The sequence below is a fragment of the Monodon monoceros genome, unplaced genomic scaffold (genome assembly GCF_005190385.1).
Source record: "Monodon monoceros isolate NGI ecotype Baffin Bay Population unplaced genomic scaffold, NGI_Narwhal_1 Super_Scaffold_20, whole genome shotgun sequence".
Taxonomy (NCBI): Eukaryota; Metazoa; Chordata; class Mammalia; order Artiodactyla; family Monodontidae; genus Monodon; species Monodon monoceros.
The window spans coordinates 65495374-65510907 of record NW_021703777.1 but is presented as its reverse complement, the minus strand read 5'-3'; the positions used below and the strand labels follow the sequence as shown (position 1 = coordinate 65510907).

The following is a 15534-nucleotide window of genomic DNA, read 5'->3' as shown; positions in this document are numbered from 1 at the left end:
TTTTTTTTTTTTTTTTTGCGGTACACGGGCCTCTCACTGTTGTGGAGCACAGGCTCTGGACATTCAGGCTCAGCGGCCATGGCTCACGGGCTTAGCCGCTCCACGGCATGTGGGATCTTCCCGGACCGGGGCACAAACCCGTGTCCCCTGCATCAGCAGGCAGACTCTCAACCACTGCGCCACCAGGGAAGCCCTGTCCCATTTGTTTTTGCTCCTTTTTTCCTCTTTCCATGACTTCTTTTGGATTGAGGGGTTTTTTTTAGATTCCATTTTAATCATTCTTTTCCACTATTGTCTTATTAGTTGTGTCTCTGTTTCATTTTTTTTTTGTGATTGCTCTAGGCTTTACAGTGTACATCTTTAAATTTTCACAGTCCATCTTCCGATAATATTATACCACTTCATGTATAATGCAGGAGCCTTTACAATAGTGCACTTTCATCTTGCCCTTCCGTACTTTTTGCTGCTGTCATACATTTTACTTATACATGTATTATACATCTCACAATCTATTGTTTTAGTCTGTTTAGGCTGCTGTAACAAAATACGAGAGACTCAGTAGCTTATAAATAATGGAAATTTATTTCTCATAATTCAGGAGGCTGGAAAGTCCACGATCACAGTGCCAGCAGGATAGGTGTCTTTCTGCCATAAGCTCACATGGTGGAAGGGAGGAGGGAGCTCTCTGCAGCTGAGGACCCCACCTCCTATTACCATCATCTTGGCGATCAGGGTTTCAACATATGAATTAGCGGGGGGGGGCAGACACATTCAGATCATAGTATATATTAATATCATTTTTGCTTTAAATAGGCAAAAATATCTTTTATATTTACCCACATATACACCACTTGTGTGCTCTTTCTTCCTTTTGTGTGGATCCAGATTTCTATCTGGTATCATTTACCTTCTGCCTAAAAAAATTCCTGCAGCATTTCTCATAGTACAGATTTTCTGGTGATGAATCTCTAAGCTTTTATTTTGCCTTCAATTTAGAAGCTACTTCTCTGGATAAAAGATTCTAGATGGACCATTTATTCTTGTAGTACTTTAGTGATAGTTCTCCATTGTCTTCTGTCTTGTGGAGTTTCTGATGATAAGTCTGGTGTCATTCATTATTCCTTTGAGCATACTGTCTTGTTTTGTTTTCTGACTGCTTTTATTCTCTTTTCACTGCTTTTCAGCAAGTTGACTGTGGTGTGCCTTGGCGTAATTTTCCTTATGTTTATTCTGGTTAAGGTTTGTTAAGTTTTTTAGGTCTTTGGACTTATAGTTGTATTAAATCAGGAAATTTCTCAGCTGTTATTTCTTCAAATATTTCTTCTGTTCTCCCTCTCTCTTCCTTCTGGGACTACAGTTGTACCTATGTTAGATGCTTTATATTGTCCCGCAAGCTACTGATACTGTGTTCAATTTTTTTGTTTTTGTTTTCCCTTTGGATAATATTTATTACTGTATCTTCTAATACTAATCTTTCCTTCTGCTAATCGTAGTAGCCCCAGTATATTTTTCATTTCAGATACTATATTTTTCATCTCTAGAAATTCCATTTGTATCTTTTTATATCCATTTCTCTAATCATAATAATATTTTCTTCTACCTTCTTGAACATCTAGAATGTGTTTATAACAGCTGTTTTAACAGCATTGTCTTCTGGTTCCATCATATCTGTCATTTCTATATCTCTTTCTCTTGGTTAAAATTTTTATCTTGGTTGTGGGCGATATGTTACCGCTTCTTTGCATTCCTAGTAGTTTTTTTTTCTGTTTTTGTTGGATGCTGGGTATTGTGAGTTTTTTTTATGTTGTTGGTTGCTGGGGTTTGTTGTATTCCTTTAAATAATGTTGGATTTAAATTTTTTTCTGGTATATAGTTAAGTTACTTGGAATCAGATTGATCCTTTGAAAGGACTGGTGCAGAGCAGCCTCAGCCTAGGGATGACTTAGCCCCACTAGTAAGACAATAATACCCTTCTGAGGATCCTATCCAAGGCCCTATGTATTATGAGATTTTTTCCACTGTGGCTGGTGGAAATAGAAACTATTCCCAGCCCCATGTGAGCTCTGGCAACTTCTGCATACTCTTCTGCAGTGATTCTTTCCCAGACTCAGGTAGTTTCCTCTCACATGTGCACAGACAAGTCCTCATCCAGCGGCTGGGGAGACATTCTGCAGGTCTCCAGGTCTCTCTGTGCAGCTCCCCGCTTGCTGGTATTTTGCCCCACCAATTATATACCTCCCTGAACTCCACCAACTCTGTCCTTTCCAACTCAGTCTTTTGGGGTTCCACTGGGCTGGGGCTGGGTCCCCCTCCTGTGTTGTGGCCTGAAAGCCACCCCCGCACAGTATGCTGTTGTCACTGGGGACTTATCCTTTTTCTCAGGGGCCACTCCTGTTCTTCACACTGACCAGTGCGTGAGAGCCATTGTCTCATGTATTTTGTTCAGTTGTCTGGTCATTTGACGTGGACGGGGGGTGGGAATCTGGTTTCTCTAACTCTGTCTTGGTTGGAAGCAGAATTCAACCCCCCACCCCCTTCTTCCCTCCAATCCTTTTCTTTTCCTACTAGAAAAATGACTCGTAGAGGTAATAACACATAATTACACAGCAGACCTTTTAAAATTAAACTTTTAGTAAGAACTGAACTTTGTTATGGTTTTTGTTTGTTTGTTTGTTTTGCGGTACGCGGGCCTCTCACGGCTGCGGCCCCTCCCATTGCGGAGCACAGGCTCCGGACGCGCAGGCCCAGCGGCCATGGCTCCCGGGCCCAGCCGCTCCGCGGCACGCGGGATCCTCCCGGACCGGGGCACGAACCCACATCCCCTGCACCGGCAGGCGGACTCCCAACCACTGCGCCACCAGGGAATCCCTGTTATAGTTTTAATATCCTAAGTACTCTCTATTGGAAATAACAATGACATATGTTAAATATTCTGAATTACCCTTTAATATTACCAGGAAAGAAACTGTAGTACCAGAAAGTGATAAAATGCCCCTTTTAACATCTCTCCACCAAAATTATAATCCTAAGAGTGTGATTGTTTTCCCCTCACCTTAGAACCTTGTAGGCAATTAAAAATAGTACTTGGTTGTAAAGTTATATTATTTTTCTCCTGATTTTACTTTGACTTGCACTTATGTGTAGCCTTAGGGATGGCAGAGAATCGTGAAACTTGAGAGTTGAAAGAAACCACAAGAGGATACTTGGTCCAGTCTTGTCACAATGCAGACAACAAGGCTGAGGGCCAGAGAGGAGGGGACAACACGAGGGCCTGGGCTCTGCCCCTGAGTGCAGACCGTGTCCTCTCCATGGAGCCACACCACCTTCCTGACTCAAACTGTCCACCGTCCTGTGGTGTCCTGTTCCAGGAAGATGGTGGGGTAGAGACTCAAGAGCTGAAATGGCCAGTTCCTTCTACGAGTGGAATTTTGTCTGAGTACTTTTATGCTTAGCGTTTTCCCCCAATGTAGATTTTATTTATTGTATAAACAAATATGGTTGTGTGAATTCCTTAAGTAAGACAGCCATTTTTGCCTTGACTCCTTTAAAAGGACCTAGTGAGAATAAGATTGGACAAATAGAATGAGATAAAAAGACTAAATATAGTGAATTTTTTGGTTGATCTGGGACTAGTTATTAAATATGAGTTAAATTTGTTTTTTCTACATTCTCTGGGGCAGAGACAGGGTACTGTGCTGAAAGCCACAGAGAGTTGCCTCTTGGGGTTCTGAGAAGGATGAATGTTGGGCTGAGTGAAGTGCTGATAGCAGCAGAATCTTGGCATCTGGCTGAGAGTGGACACCATGAATTGACGGTGATGCTGCTATCGGAGATCTTCCAGCAGTGCTGCATCCGACAGCCTTGGTGTAGGAAGGCGAGAATGATGGGGAGGACTGAGGCAAGGCCTCAGTGGGCTCGGAAGTGGGGTTGGGGAGATGGGAGCTGAGTGGAGCCCTCCCACGTGACTGAGGTGGAGAATTGTTGGATGGAGAGAAGGGAGGCCTTCAGGGTGAAGGAGAGGAAGGGCAGTGAGCAAGAGAAGAATGGGAGATTCCTCTAGGGGCAAGTCCTTGTTTTTCATTACTTGCAGTAAAGCTTGAAGAAGTTGTAACGGAGGGTTTTGTGGAGGCCGAAGGTACCAGTGGGAATCCCCCTTCCTGAGAGGTGATCCTGTGACAGTTAATCTCTTGTTACAAGTCAGTCCTCACAGCCTGTCCCTTGATGCACCCACTTTTCCAGGTACCAGTGCTTTTATTTAGTTTCTGAGGAGGTGTTTCAAGAAAGTGTAAGAGGTCACAGGTGAAAGCCAACGTCTACGTCGCTTCCATTTAATGGAATGGTTGTGGATGTTACTCATAGAATTTGCGAAGGAATATTTTGCTGGGTCTTGTGTTCAACACCCCCTGTTATCAGAGAACTCTGCCTGGCTCTAATCTGACATCTGCTCTGACCATTTGATTCATTTTCTCTTCTAACCTGAGTCAGTTTCTTACTTCTTAACTGATGTGTTTGTCTAATTTCCCTTTCCACACAACTGCCAACGCACCAGACACACACACGTACGTACTCCTCTCTGCTTCTACCTTGTACTTTCATTGTAAATTATGAGGAAAACAGAAGGTGGGCCTGGGCGAGGACAGAAGTAGGAAGAATATGTGGTCATCTAATCTGAGGTCTGTTACCCTGGACATCTTGTCAGCTTTACCTTTAAGATTACTGTTTGGTTATTGCCCAGATTTGCTCAGCAGTTGTTTGTAAAGTGAATTGGGCTGCGTGTCTCTTAACATTGAGAGCTGTCTTCCCCCCTTCCTTCTTGGGGAGGTGGATTGGTGGTACACGATGAAATGCTCAGGCTTGGAATCAGACTCCTGGTTCAAGCCCCAGCTCTTATCGATTGTCATTTCATTCCTGTGCCTCAGTTTCCTTATTTATAAATGGGGGATTATAACAATGCCTATCCTAATACGGTTGTTGTATTAAATGAGTTTGAAGTATGAGGCACTTAAAACAGTTTCTGGCTCAGTTTAAGTTCTCAGTACAAGTTAACCACAGAATTAGAAATAGTTGTTGAATTATTCTTCGCGACATTACTTAGGTTTCAAATAATAATTTACCTTCCAAGAGTAGTGCATACAGTAATAGAATCTATGCCAAACAAAACACTGTGGAGGCTATGCCTGTTGGCAGATCTTTCTTTTTCTTTTGTTTTAAAGGAATTGTCAGTAGTTGAGCTTAATCAAGTAATTGCCTTGCAAACATTGTTATTTGAAAACTATGCTGGGGTAAGTTCTAATAGCATCATGGTTTAGTTTCACTTTTCCCAGTGGGAGGGCACTCATGGGTTTTATGACCTTTTTGCTCGTTTTTAATGTGTATTTAAAAAAAAACTCTCATTCAAAAAACTGATTTGCTATATTTTCAGCTTTGTAAACAACCACTTTAAGATTTGAGTTCTTTAGCGCTATTTTTGCCTTATGTTTGTTGAACTGTGGTAAGGAAGACTGCATTTTCTCTTTCTATTTTGTAATCCTGTGGTCTCAAATGAGAGTTCTGTGACCTATATTACAGGTCTTCAGTGAAGACCTTTTGATTTCATGTACTGATTTATGACTTGGTTGTCGCCATTTAAAATGTTTGTGATCATGGGCATTTATATACTGTTTCTCAAGTTCATCTAGCCTCTCTCAAAAATCTTAAGGATTTCTTTTTTAATGTTGAAGATTTTTTCTTTATAATTTTAGTAATTCAACATTCCCCTTTTCGAGTGCAAGTCTTTAAGCTATTAAAACTGTGAAAATTGGAAGTAGATAATATGACACAAGGGTCGATGATACAGCATATCTGGATACCTAGATGTTTGAAGATTAATTTTTGTAATATATTTATATTTGCATATTGACAATTAACTGTTTAATTACTTTGATTCAGTTTGTGTCATTGGTGCCATTTAAGAAAAAAAATGCTTAGTTTTCACATCTTGCAGGAAGACCTGTGTTGGAACAGTCTTACATAAACAAAGGCAATATTTGTTTTCATTTTTGAACGTCAAATCAGAACTTGGTAAAACTTCATTATTCTCTACTCTGCATTAGGTGTTAGTAGTCTTTAGCTTGAGTAGTGCATTCCATATACGAAACATAACTTCATAGAATATTCAGAGAAGGATCCTTTGGTCTTGCAGCTGCAAATAAGAGAACTGATCTCATCTGTAACTGAATTTTAAAATCTGTGTTTAAGGAAGACCACAAGGCAGAATCTAGTTGTGTATTGTAGGGGGGTTAGTACATCTTTGGTGTGTGCATAGAACCTGTTCAGTTCCTATTATTATTTGAAAAATAAAATTGCTTTTTATTTTGTTATCTTAGAAAATGAAAGTTGGGTTAAGAGGCAGGCAGGGAGAAAAGTTTCACTTCTTCTCCCTTAACCTCAGTGGGCCTTCTGGGGATGCTTATTGACTCTGGACAGCCTGTCTCAAGGTACTTTCTGCTTAAATTCTGACCTGGAGATGCAGAAATCTGCCTCTCGCTCCATGGTGCTCCACGAGCAGAGTCCACAGCATTGGTGTTGACAGTGTACTATTTGAATTTCCTGCGAGGGGTTTCTAGATGTCTTTGCTGTATTCCTTGAATTTGTTAAGGTGATTTTTTTTTTTTTAATACTTGTAATGTTGATGGCTGCTTCATAGCATTCTGGGAGATTCATTTCACTTTTAATTGGGAAGCCCTTTGAGAATGCCATTAGGATCATTGTCAGAGAACCCCCTGGGCGTGTCTCCATTTTGCTGTTCAGTAGCTGTTTGCTCTGGGGTCTCTCAGCTGTGCTGTCCCCAGGAATTCGGAATGCCCCCAGTCATGGTCATTTGCACGTAGCCTCACATCCACCCACAGGCAATGTTGGTTATCAGCGAGATGCCACTGTTGAGATCGAGAGTGCATCCATAATATCTCTCTCTTATTTGCTAGGCAGAAGATGGTGTTAGTGATTGCGAGCTGCTGGCTGGCACCCTTGCAGAGCAGGAGTAAGTGAGTGCTGTTCAGCTTTCCAGTCCTGTGAGTCTGATGCCTTTCATCCATGTTTTGGCATCGCTGCCAAACACATGCATTGAAATCCTTCATGATCATCAGTTTGTCAGATGATTGCACTGTTTCAAAGAGTCTGTCCAGGTCCTTTGTATCTTTTTTTTTTGTCACCTTAGTGTATGTCCATTGTGACGGGGACATGGATGATGTTGGAAGAAGGCACAGTATGTTATCAGGGCGAGACTAGCGCCTTTAGGTTGAGTGAAGGATTACGAACTCCTCCAAGGGAGAGCATTTCCAGAGCGCCCATGCCCTCAGCCCAGTGCTGCCGGAGCTGTTGTTCAGCAGGTGACCTGGGGGCCCGGTCCTGTGGTGCCGCGTGTGTTTTCAACAGTCCCCTCGTTTTCCTTGTGGATGCTCCATAGCGGGGTGTGCCGTTGCTGCCCCACCCACGTGACACGGTGAGAGGAAGCTTTCCGTTTCCTTGCACAGTGCACCGCAGAAGCAAGAGCCCGTGCAGTGCCACAGACCTGTGAGGCTTGGTGGCAGAAGGTGGGCCCCCTCGAGGGCACCTTTCCTGCCGTCGTCCTCTCCACGGAGTGAGTACTGCAGCCCTGAGCAGGATGATATGCGTGGCCGGGGACCGCAGAGCAGGCTGTAGAGAGGAGGCCCCTATTGGCACTGCACTGTGGAGTGGGGGTCCCCCGCCATCCTCAGACTTCAGTTGTGTGGCCAGAACAGGGAAGGCTGACTCGGAGCCATCTGACCTGGTCTGTGGGTGAACGGTCGTTGTGCTGTACCACCAGGACCAAAAGACAGACCCATCACACATCTTCCCGAATCTTCATCTACTTTGTTGGCTGTTGAGTTAGGCCCTTACATTTGCTGTATTGTTTAAGTCCGTCACTTTAAAATTCAGTGTCACGGCCAGAAATTCTCTGTATACTAAAGAGCACTTCACTGTTAGAATCCTTGCGGTAACAATTTTTTGAGGAGGTGTGTGTAGCTGCATATGTGGCTGACAGTGGTGGTCATGGCATCACCCCGTAATTTGGTGAACATCTAGATTCCACCCCATGTGGGATAGCCAGGCACTTTTCCTTTTCCCTTTGTAGAAAAGTACTTTTGCAAACTTTCTTTGAAGTTGAGATACCACGAGGAGGCTAGCTCTGGATATATAAAGTTTACCACCTAGGGTCCCACGTCCTCTGTCCTTTTGCATAGAAACTGCCCACCTGTAGTTCCCGAATGGAACTTTGTGAGAAAGATCAGTGAGAAATTAGGATTCTTAATTGCGAGTATAAGTAAAATGAGCTTAATCTGCCCATATTCAGGTTTATGTAAATGTGTTTTCTGGATTCCTTATGCAATGTTGTCTTTCACTTGGCTGTTAGTTAGGGGTGTTCTGCTAGATTTCACATCCAGCGACTCCAAGGTAAGGACTGTAACAGGTAGACAGACTGCTTTCTCCCAGAGTGGGGGAGTGAATGCATCCTCTGATTTGGGAAGACCCTCCAGAGCCCCAGCATTCATTATGAGCTCAATTTAACAACATTTTTAGGTTACAAGAAAAACATTTACCAAAGAAATAAAAATTGGTGGAAAAATGATTTTTATCAAGGAAACCTGATTCCTAAGCATGGAATTAGAAACCTTTAACCTCCATTTAGTCAAGTTATGGGCTTTGGGATCAGTAATTATGATGTTGATAATAATCATAAATGTCAAACAGCAAGTTACAGATTTTTATTTATCGCATGAAATAATCATATAGAGATTGTTACCATGTAACTAATGTATTTTGCATTAGGGTGATCAATCAGTTGACATGACTCTTTCTCACAGTAAAATTATATAGTACAAAACCGTTTACTCTTCCCACTGTGTCCTGACTACCTCCCCTCCCCCACCTTAGTCTGAATTCAGGGTTTTTATAGTGTATGATAAATGAGCTGTTTACTAATTTTTTGTTGAAGTAAAACAGAAATTTGGATTATTGGGATTTATTATTTGGGGGCACCTGGCTCATCCTTGTTTTTGTTTGTTAAACAGGAAAAGGACCAGCGCAGCCTAGACATAAACACTGCCAAGTGCATGTTGGGACTGTTATTAGGAAAAATCTGGCCCCTTTTTCCAGTTTTTCACCAATTCTTAGAGGTACTAAATTGTTATTTTATGGAATGTATGTTTGCTTGCTTAGAACAACCAAGTATACTTTATTTAACTCTTTTATGTAATTTTCTGTTTGTTGTACTTTTCTGCCTGTAGGAACTGTGGTGATGTAATTGCTGTCAGTGAGCACTTCCCTGTGTTCTGAGTGTGCCCGTGTGTGCATTGCATGTGCCGCATCGCTCCCCAGTACAAACATATCAGAGACAGCGCGGCTCTGTCCTTTCCTCTCTTGTCCCCATTTTAAAAGCTAGTTTTTGTTTAGATTTCCTGCTCTTTATAAAAAGAGTAAAACAAGATTTACTTTCTTTTGTGGCTTTAGGTGAAGTTCTACTTTTCTGAAGCAAAGGTTAGGGAACAGCCACCTGCCTTCTCACTAAATTAAGTTTGTAATGTATTCTTATCTACGCTTATCTCCAAGTAACCTGGGGACCTAGATCAATCTAAGTGGCAAACTCCTTCAGACAGCATCTCCTGCAGTTAAAATTTTCTTCACATTTGTGTTAGAAGTAATCCAGCACTTTCCTCTCTCATTGTCGTTCGTTTGCTTTAAGTATTAGTGATAGAAATTTTGAGCTGTTGGTTATTAAGAACTGGCTTTGTTGCAGTGTAATAACTCTGCAGGACCTGAAAGAATCTGAGATGTAAATTTGAGCTACATGGGTTGTCATGTCATATAGAGCATCCTTCTTGCCCTCCAGTCCCAGGCCCCTTTAAAAAATGCTTTCTGCTTGAAAGGATGAGGGTGTTGCATCTTTGAGAAGATCCTGGGCCTTCCCCTGACTCCAGCTTCACTCTTGAAATGATCTTCCTTACAACTTACTTGGTGTAATGGTCCAGAAAAACTTCCAACTGATAGGATTCTTTGAGAACTATTATTAAAAATTGCTTTTAGCATTACTAACTGGGACTCCCAAAGAAAGGTATAAAAACTAGTTTTTAATATAAGAAGTACTTGTTTACTTGTACTTGTGACAACCCATATTTACCGGTGATCTGTTCCAGTTTCTCTGACAGCCTTAAGAAGTGTTAGCTTTGTTTGGAAAATGAGTAGAAACAGGTTCCTGTTCTCAGAGAGTTGGGCAGAATTTGAGCCCGGGTGTGAAGGGTTCTGTAGCTGAAGACCTTGCCGCCAGCAAATTTGACTTCGCACAGTTCCAGGAGCACCATCAACTGTTTCGGTGACTGGGTTTTGCTTTTAGTTGCTTAGAAAGTTAAACTTGTGGTCTGTGCTTTGTTCTCTCTCTTATATTAGTTTGCATTTTTCTTTGAAAAGGGCACAGTAATCCTTTCATTTGAGCTTTTCTTGTGTTTGCATCCTCCAAACCGTTGGTGCAGCTCTCTTTGCTTTTAAGTACTTGTTTTGTTTTCCAGTGTTCCTGATTTTAGTGGTGAGGATTTTTAAACATTGTTGGACTGGGTTTTATTTTTAAATCTTTATACAGGAATACTGTATTTTAAAATATGCATGTGGCATATTTCTTGTCTGGGAGGAAGAGAAAAACTAGTTCATCGCTATTCTGAGTTCTTTTGTGATCAGACTCAAGTTCTGAATTATTAGAGGAGTAACCCTTCAGTGGCTAGACCGCCTGGTCCTGAGACCGCTTGCAGCACTCGGCGAGGTCTCGTTGACTCAGCCCACCACTGCGTGCGCTGTAAGCTAACAGTTGGCAGTGAGCATGCCGTTCATGTCAGGGGCTATTAATGGGAGCAACTCTTTATTTAGCACTTACTGTGTGCCAAGCACTAAATAAAGTACTTTACGTGAATTAGAGAAGTTATCTCTTTAAATCCTTGCCACATCTCTGTGGGATAGGAATTATCGCTCTTTTACGTAAAAGGGTTTCTGCCAGTTTAGAAATTTCACTTCTGGGGGATGTAAAATTGTGTTTTTTGATGTATTTGTTGTTTTGTGTTGAGCCCCCATAATATTTTTGTAATGAAAATTGTCATCTGAAGCTCCCCTCTTGCTCTCTCTCACCCTTCTCCTAGATTAGTGCTGACTTCCCTGGTGGTCCAGTGGTTAGATTGGTGCTTAGCATACCTCAGATGGAAAGAGTTAACCTTCGTGAACTTTATTAAGTTGATTGTTACAGCAGTTGAAACCATCTCATTTGTTAATTGTGTGTGTCAGTAATTCATACTACTTTTCCCTCCACCAGCAATCAAAATATAAAGTTATTAACAAAGACCAGTGGTGCAATGTGCTAGAGTTTAGCAGAACAATTAACCTTGACCTCAGCAACTACGATGAAGATGGAGCATGTAAGTACGGGGCAGGTGTTCCCCCGCCCTCCCCCCGCCCCTGCACATTTGCTCATCTGCCTCATTGTGAGAAGCCTCATAGCCGTGTTGTTCTCTCTCTCTCTTCAGGGCCAGTTTTGTTGGACGAGTTTGTGGAATGGTATAAAGACAAACAGATGTCCTAGGACTTTATGCATAGCAGCGAGAGAGTCACTGTTACCACAGTTATGTCAACCATTAGCCATAAATTGCTGTTTGTATCCAAGCGCATGCTGCTTTTCTTGCACTGTCTCCCTTTGGCAGGGACGTGTTGGTGTTTGCTATTGAATGGGCCAGCTCTGCTTGCTGTGTAGCATTGTTCTCTTGGAAGGCTGCTTTGCAGTTTGTATTTACACTACAGATTGGTGAATTTGCCAACGTCCTCACTGTGATTATGTGTATATTGCTGTTTAAATTTTGTATATGTGTATAAAAAGAAGAAGCTTCACCTAGAGATTATTTCTGCAAAAATGTATTGTAAAATAATTTTTGTGGCATATTTCTAGTCCCTTTTTTCAGATGAACCAATTATACATTTATTTGGTCTCAAATGTAGCATTTCAGAAAACAAGACAGAACAACTGTTACCATATGCAAATGTTGCCAGAATTAACCTTATTGTTTAAGAGGCCAACTTTGGAAGGAGGGGGGAGTCATAACTTTTCAGAGGCATATGCCAAATATAATTTGGTTTACTTAAATATTAGCATTTTTAAATGATGGAAGTTAGAATAATTGAACATACAGATACATACTATGCCACAAATCATTTCCACCAGGCAGGGTATAGGTTTTGATTTTCTAATGTGAAAGCTAGCGTGGTTTGCCTATAGGTACAGATGAACAAATTAAAATTGCATCTTTTTTTTTTCATTGGTTTTAAACTTTTGTAAACAACTTTAGCGTGTTTTTTTTTTTTTTTTTCTTGTGCATTCTTCTAGTCAGTGTTTGGTCTGCTGATGCTTTCTATGCCATTCTAAGTAAAATTTATTTTGCCGCCTCCACGATAACCTAGTGGTTTGCTAGCAGTTTATAACTGCAGAGCACCTTTAGTTGTGGCTTGAATTTTTAGTTAAGCTTTCATGGTGTTTAGTTCTCTAGTTTTTAGGGGGAAAGAACTATACTATAAGTGAGAGGTGTTTTGTTTTCCATTTTTGTTTCTTTCACGCTAGGCTTTTACTGGCAGAATGTCCATTGCAGGCAGTGGACACGACACCACCAGCATTGAGCTAAAATCTCTATTACACCTTTCCTGGAGGGGCCGCTCATCATTACCTGAGTAATGTGTACAGAGAGGTGATAGCCATTATTTATGTGGATGAGGAAACAAGAGTAAACAGGACGGTAGTTTTAGGTTTGTATTTTATGTCTTCTTTTTTTTTTCCCCCTTGTCTTACCCTTCTCAAGGAAATGTATAAATAACATGTTTCTCCCTCAACTATCTGGTGCTATTGAATGACTAATTTAGTCCCTAAAGTTTCGTGAAAACACAAAAGTCTAACGACTTAAACTAAGTGAAAGCTAATGGTGCATTTAAACAAGTGAATGCCTAGTTGTGAGCAAAATCCATGATTGAACGTGCAGCGGTTGGAAGAGGTTCCAATTATTTCAAAATCTGGCCCCCAAACCTTTTGGGTCAAATGTGAACCTCTAAATGGCATTAAATGAGTAAAGCACACGGACAGTGCTACTCTTGACCATGATTTCACAGTTTCTTTGCCAACAGTGTTCAGATTTTCATATATTATTTTTTTCCCTAACTGAACCACCGAAGACAGGAATTTTGTATGTATATACAGTGTGTGTGCATATACAAAATCATGATATGGTAGAATGAAATTACTTCCTTTTTCTACCGAATAGAAAGGTTTGGTTTGCTGTGAAATAAACCAGAAGTTGGAAAAACTCTGTAGTGATTAAGCATACTTAACCATTCCTTGTTGAGAAGTTGTAGACTCCCTTCTACCTTACACATTCACACCATTTTGCACCAGTTTGCACAAATTCCTATCTGCAAAGCATAGAAGATGTTGAGCAAGCACTGCTCCTGAGACCAACGCGTTGAAAGGGCTTCCGTTCTGACGGGTGCCTGCTACTCCAGTGGCGATTGGCCATAGGCAGGTTCCAATCTGTTGAAAACTTGAGTCATTTTCAAAAGGATCCAATAAAGTTAAAAAATTACACTTTAAAGGCAGCAGTTCTTAAATTTGATCAACTCTAGTTTTGTTTAAAGCAAATATAAATCATAGATGAAATTGGTTTAAAAGGTATTGTTAGAAACTGGAGACTTTTTTAAACACTAAAGCACAGTTAATCCTAAAATAAAAGGATTGTTACAGGGAAGATGTTACATTTTAACCACAATGGACATTTTGATGATAGGGGTTTTGGAAAAGCCAAGTAAAAACTATTTCATGATGTACCTAATATGGAAATAAGTATTCCAAAGGGATAATCTTGCGTATTTAGAGAAGTCCAAGTAATCTTTGAACTCCCTTGAAAAATAAATCTTTGTGACTGCAGAGTGCTTGCCCTTGGTTTTCTTGATTCTGTGCAGTTATTTTTAAGGGGAAGAAGAGGGGCCAGGGTAATAAGACACTTTTTCTTAAAAATGTCCCTCAGTTACATAAGCACTTGTTTATGGGTGAATGCCAAGTGAATGAGGGTGCCTTTTTCTGGTTTTTCTTTCTCACCTACGTTTCCCCCCTTTCTCTTCCCATCATGTTTTGAACTCCACGTTGCAATACTCTGTCATAATAGAATGCAACTTTTAGATGTTTACTGCTGCAGTAGGTTGGAAATTCCCTTATTTGATTTGCCATAAACACCTTCTATAACATTACATGCAGCTTATTTGAAGCATGACCTCTGAATTAAGTTTTTATAAATCTGACTAGACAGACCTCTAGATTCTGGATTAACAACAAACTTCTGTTGCCTCTCAGTCTCCATCTTAACAGTGCTTTTGAAGTTTATACAGAAAGCTTTAAAAGTTAGTGTGTGCCCTTGGTTTTTATTCTTACAACTGCTAAAATACCTCTGTACGCCTTATCTTTTATTCTTTCATACATTGTATAATATATGTATAGAATTCATTGACCAACTGAAAGGTTGGGTGTCTGTAAATGAGACCAAAACGTGGGTTGCTTTTTTTCATGAAGTCATTTCTCTTGGGGGTTACTGTTAGTGAACAGCAGCTAACCTGTAACTGTGAATGCTTCGTGTCGTCAGTATTTGCATTACCTTCATAAACGTGTGCAAGTCCTGTGACTCCCAGCTTAACTGAAATACTGTTATGCCATCTAACTTGAGTACAGCAAACTGGTTTTAGGTTTTAATGGAATTGATGTAAAACGATACCCCATAAATAAAAAGTATTTGTGTTTGGTTTCAGAACTGATTTGTCAATTCTTTCTTCTCTTCTCTGAATTTTTCTTTAAAAATCACTTACGGTAGTTTCAGAGTATTTCGTTTTTTAATCTCTTTTGCTTTTCCCCAACTTTTTATATGGAAAAATTTCAAAGCTACGGAAAAAACGCAAGAATAACATAATGAACACTCATATACCTATCACTTACGTTTTCCGTTCACATTTTGCCACATTCTCTGTGCCACTCTGAGAGTGTGTGTGTGTGTGTGTGTATGTGTGTACTTCTCCCTATAGATACAGAGATGGAATTTTTTCTGAACTATCCTAAAGTAAGTTACATTATGACACTCCATATTTTGAAACAAGGGCATTCTTATAACCACAATACACTGCTCACACTCAAGAAATATAACATTGATACAATACTATTACCTAATATACAGTCCAGATGAAAACCTCCCCCTTGGTACCAAGAATGGCCTTGAGAATTATTTTTAATCCAGGGATAAGCAATGCATTTAGTCGTCATGCATCTTCAGTTTCCTTTAACTTAGAATAGTTCCAGATACAGTATTTTAATAAGACAGTACAAACAGTCTTCAGCCAAAGAGGAAAAAAAATTAAAATTCTTTTAATAAAATTAAAAATTTACTACTGTGGAGTATTTCTAAACATCGAGCTAATAACCTAGTA

General features: G+C 40.5%; 1 protein-coding gene across 5 annotated transcripts in view; it reads left to right on the top strand.

Moving 5' to 3' along the window:
- DCUN1D4 (defective in cullin neddylation 1 domain containing 4) overlaps positions 1-14867 on the top strand; it is a 68818-nt gene extending 53951 nt beyond the window's left edge. For 3 of the 5 annotated variants that reach the window (XM_029235310.1, XM_029235313.1, XM_029235311.1), the window contains 3 exons: positions 9072-9176; positions 11351-11453; positions 11562-14860. In XM_029235310.1, the coding sequence (XP_029091143.1) occupies positions 9072-9176; positions 11351-11453; positions 11562-11617 (264 nt within the window). In that variant the 3' untranslated portion in view covers positions 11618-14860. Of the gene's footprint in view, positions 1-9071; positions 9177-11350; positions 11454-11561 lie in introns of all 5 variants that reach the window. The other 2 variants (XM_029235308.1, XM_029235309.1) reach the window with 2 other exon arrangements.
- The last annotated feature ends 667 nt before the right edge of the window (positions 14868-15534 follow it).